This window comes from Hermetia illucens, chromosome 1 (assembly GCF_905115235.1).
Source record: "Hermetia illucens chromosome 1, iHerIll2.2.curated.20191125, whole genome shotgun sequence".
Classification (NCBI taxonomy): domain Eukaryota; kingdom Metazoa; phylum Arthropoda; class Insecta; order Diptera; family Stratiomyidae; genus Hermetia; species Hermetia illucens.
The window spans coordinates 163,406,085-163,409,040 of NC_051849.1; the positions used below are offsets into that span (position 1 = coordinate 163,406,085).

The 2,956-nt window shown below is 38.5% G+C and overlaps 1 protein-coding gene across 1 annotated transcript; it reads right to left on the minus strand.

The window, feature by feature from the left end:
* Positions 1 to 252: 252 nt before the first annotated feature.
* LOC119647037 (adult cuticle protein 1-like) lies at positions 253 to 988 on the minus strand. The gene is made up of 2 exons (XM_038047781.1): positions 854 to 988; positions 253 to 753 (listed from the first exon to the last, which is right to left on the minus strand). The coding sequence occupies exons 1-2, from the start codon at positions 857 to 859 to the stop codon at positions 334 to 336; spliced, it is 426 nt and encodes a 141-aa protein (XP_037903709.1). The 5' UTR covers positions 860 to 988; the 3' UTR covers positions 253 to 333.
* Between the last annotated feature and the right edge of the window lie 1,968 nt (positions 989 to 2,956).

Genomic DNA, 2,956 nt, shown 5'->3' on the forward strand with positions numbered 1-2,956 from the left:
CAGTGTATACCCCATTTTGGATGTCAAAAGTCTCTGGAACTTCTATAATAGTTTCATGCAAGTGTTCCAGCTGCTGCATGAGCCAATCCCAGGGGGTTTAAAGTTTAGAGAGAAATCTGCCCCTAAAGTGGAGTTTATCAAGGGTGCACTTTATCATAGATGATGAAATTCCGCATTTACAGCTTCAAAAATAGAAAATAGAAGTTTTGAATTGGAGAAAGTACAATAACAAAACACAATTAATACAAAACATTCTCTTCCACTAAATAAAAAGTATCTATTTATTTACAATGATTCCTTGAGACAGTGTTGTTGCAGTCGATGATTATGATTCTATACAGTTCCTGGAGCTGGATGAACATTGATAGCAGCAGCAGAGTGAGCATGTCCGGCCAAAGGAGCAACATGAACGGCACCACGGGTCTTAGCTACATAGCTACCTTCATGGCCCCATGCTCCGTGAACAGCTGGGACAACAGCGGCATGAGCAGTAACAGCAGCTGGAGCAGCCCATGCAGCATGACCGGCCCAAGGTCCATGATCACCCCAAGCACCTTCATGCCATTGACCATCATCCCAAGCACCTTCACCAGCCCAATGACCATTATCCCATTGGGAGTTCCATGAACGTCCATCCCAGGTTCCAGCTGCTGCATGTGCTGGAGCATAAACACCATGTCCCCATGGTCCCCACGCAACTGCGGATGCTTCAATTCCAAGGGCTACAGCCAACAAGACTACGACTACTGCGAACTGAAAGGAAAAATGAAATTTGATTTTAATTTGTCGTTCGGGAGTTATCCGAGTATCTTAATTTGAGTGATTTATCCACAGAATATTTTAGTTTACTTACTTTCATGTTGATAGTTTGATTGGCAAGTTCTAATTGATAAATTTGAAAAATCGGTGCAGGTTTATATAGTACTACCACCTATAGAGGTATTTCAAGTACAATTTAATCGATTAACGAAAAGAAATAAATCTATTTACGCACATAATCGAAAAGTGAAAGTAGTTTCCTTGCCACCATTTTCAAATACCATATACTTCCTAATCTGTGTTGTGTAATACCTATCTAGCTGAACCAACACACATACATGTGTGTATAGAAGATATGAATATTAATCTGGAATGTTCAGTGCTTTGTACAATTGAAGAATAGTGAGAATTTGATATATAGAGATAGTATTATCGTAAGTTTATTCAGGTTGCAAGCGGAAATAAATATAAACAATTTCAGTTGGTGTTTAATTGACTGCCGAAAAAGGGGTAAGTAAGTATGTAAGGAAATACATAATTTGCCAAGCCAATTCACAGTATTAGAATAGAAATTTTTGAAACCCGTTTTTAAAGATATTTCGTTCCAGAACTGTTGAGTTTGGATTAAATTCCGCTAATTTGAGGGAAATTTTCATTGCCAAAGGACCTATATCTTAAAGTTATTACATATGATCCTTAGGAAGCAGACATGAAAAATGCGTAAGTATACCATTCAAATAAACCTTTCCAAAGAAATAGATAAAATCTCTATGCATTCAATTCGAATAGCTTAAACCACAGAATGTTTACTACCTAACTTAGGTTAGAAATGCGATGGTGAATATGTACAATATAACCTAAATGCAGAGTTCAGCGCACTATCCACACTATCCATTGATTCTGCCAGCTCTATTAATAGTAAATTTCTGGAAAAAATTGCACCCTGCAGTAGGAATGTAAGCTTCGTTCCCATTGTTCGAGTATTTCTGTTTAAATAAAATGAATCTTTGATACGTGTTAAAATACTCATTGTGGATTATGTGATTCTTTTATCTTATCTTTATCTCTTATTAAAAATTCAGACGAACTGTCAGTTACTTCATAAAGCTTTTTTCAGACACACTTATCGGGCTTGCTAGAGAGTTGTAACTGCTACTGGGAAAGGCCTTCACCCTACGTTGAGCCGTGACTTTGCAGGTACATGTTCTGCATCTATGTTGGCCTTAGAGGTGATCTACTATACTTACGTCATGACATTATCGTGGTGGGCGAGCGACGAGTCCTGCCATCAATTTGTGCAGACAAAGAAATACGAGTATGCACATGTGCATTTAGAAAATAAATATCAGATTACCCTTTTTGTTTCGGTCTTTTAGAAGACAAACTAGATTCGCAATTTTTGAAGAAAATATGTGAAATAGTATGTAGTCTAAGTTCAGTAGTTGTATAGCCGAAATAAATTGCCTTACCGCAAGAACACGTAATTGGAGCAGTCGGCGCTCGAAAAGTATATTTGGAACCGTGTTAACTTTTTTCATATTAGTTTTTAAAGGTGGGGTGGATACAGGATCTTTTGGAGGCCTTGCCCCACATCGACAAACATCCAAGAAAATGAACAAACATCAGATTCATTACAGGAAGTAACTGACCCATCATTTACAGGAGAGCAAGCCGATGTTCACCCGTTCATCAATGCAATCCGTGTTATACAACCAGCAATACAAAGTCTTCCAGTGCTGCAAAGATATCTGGTCGCATATCAAATCATCGCAAGATTATCAGGAAAGCCTATTCGAGGTGTTCTATTTGCTAGAGAACCCGCTACATTCGAAGATGCATACCTACATTTCGGTGCTAAATGCTATAAGCAAAATGAGCGTATCCCGCGTAAATACCATAATCAAGTCAATCAAAATCGAGTGACTCATTTGCCAGTTCAAAGTAACTTAGTACATCCATCTAATTTTGTCAGTTAGAGTCAAAACTTTAGTCGGAGGAACGATCTTTATCTTCCTTCAGATGTATCTATGAATACCGCTACAACCACGGGGTCGTCCATGTTTGCTGGGTACGAATTTTCAGTTACCAGCCTCGGAGTTACTAGTTTTCGATTAACGATCGAAAGCAAAGTACTCCGTTGTCTCATAGACACGGGAAGCACGCATTGCATTATGAATGCCAAATATGAAAGCCCGAA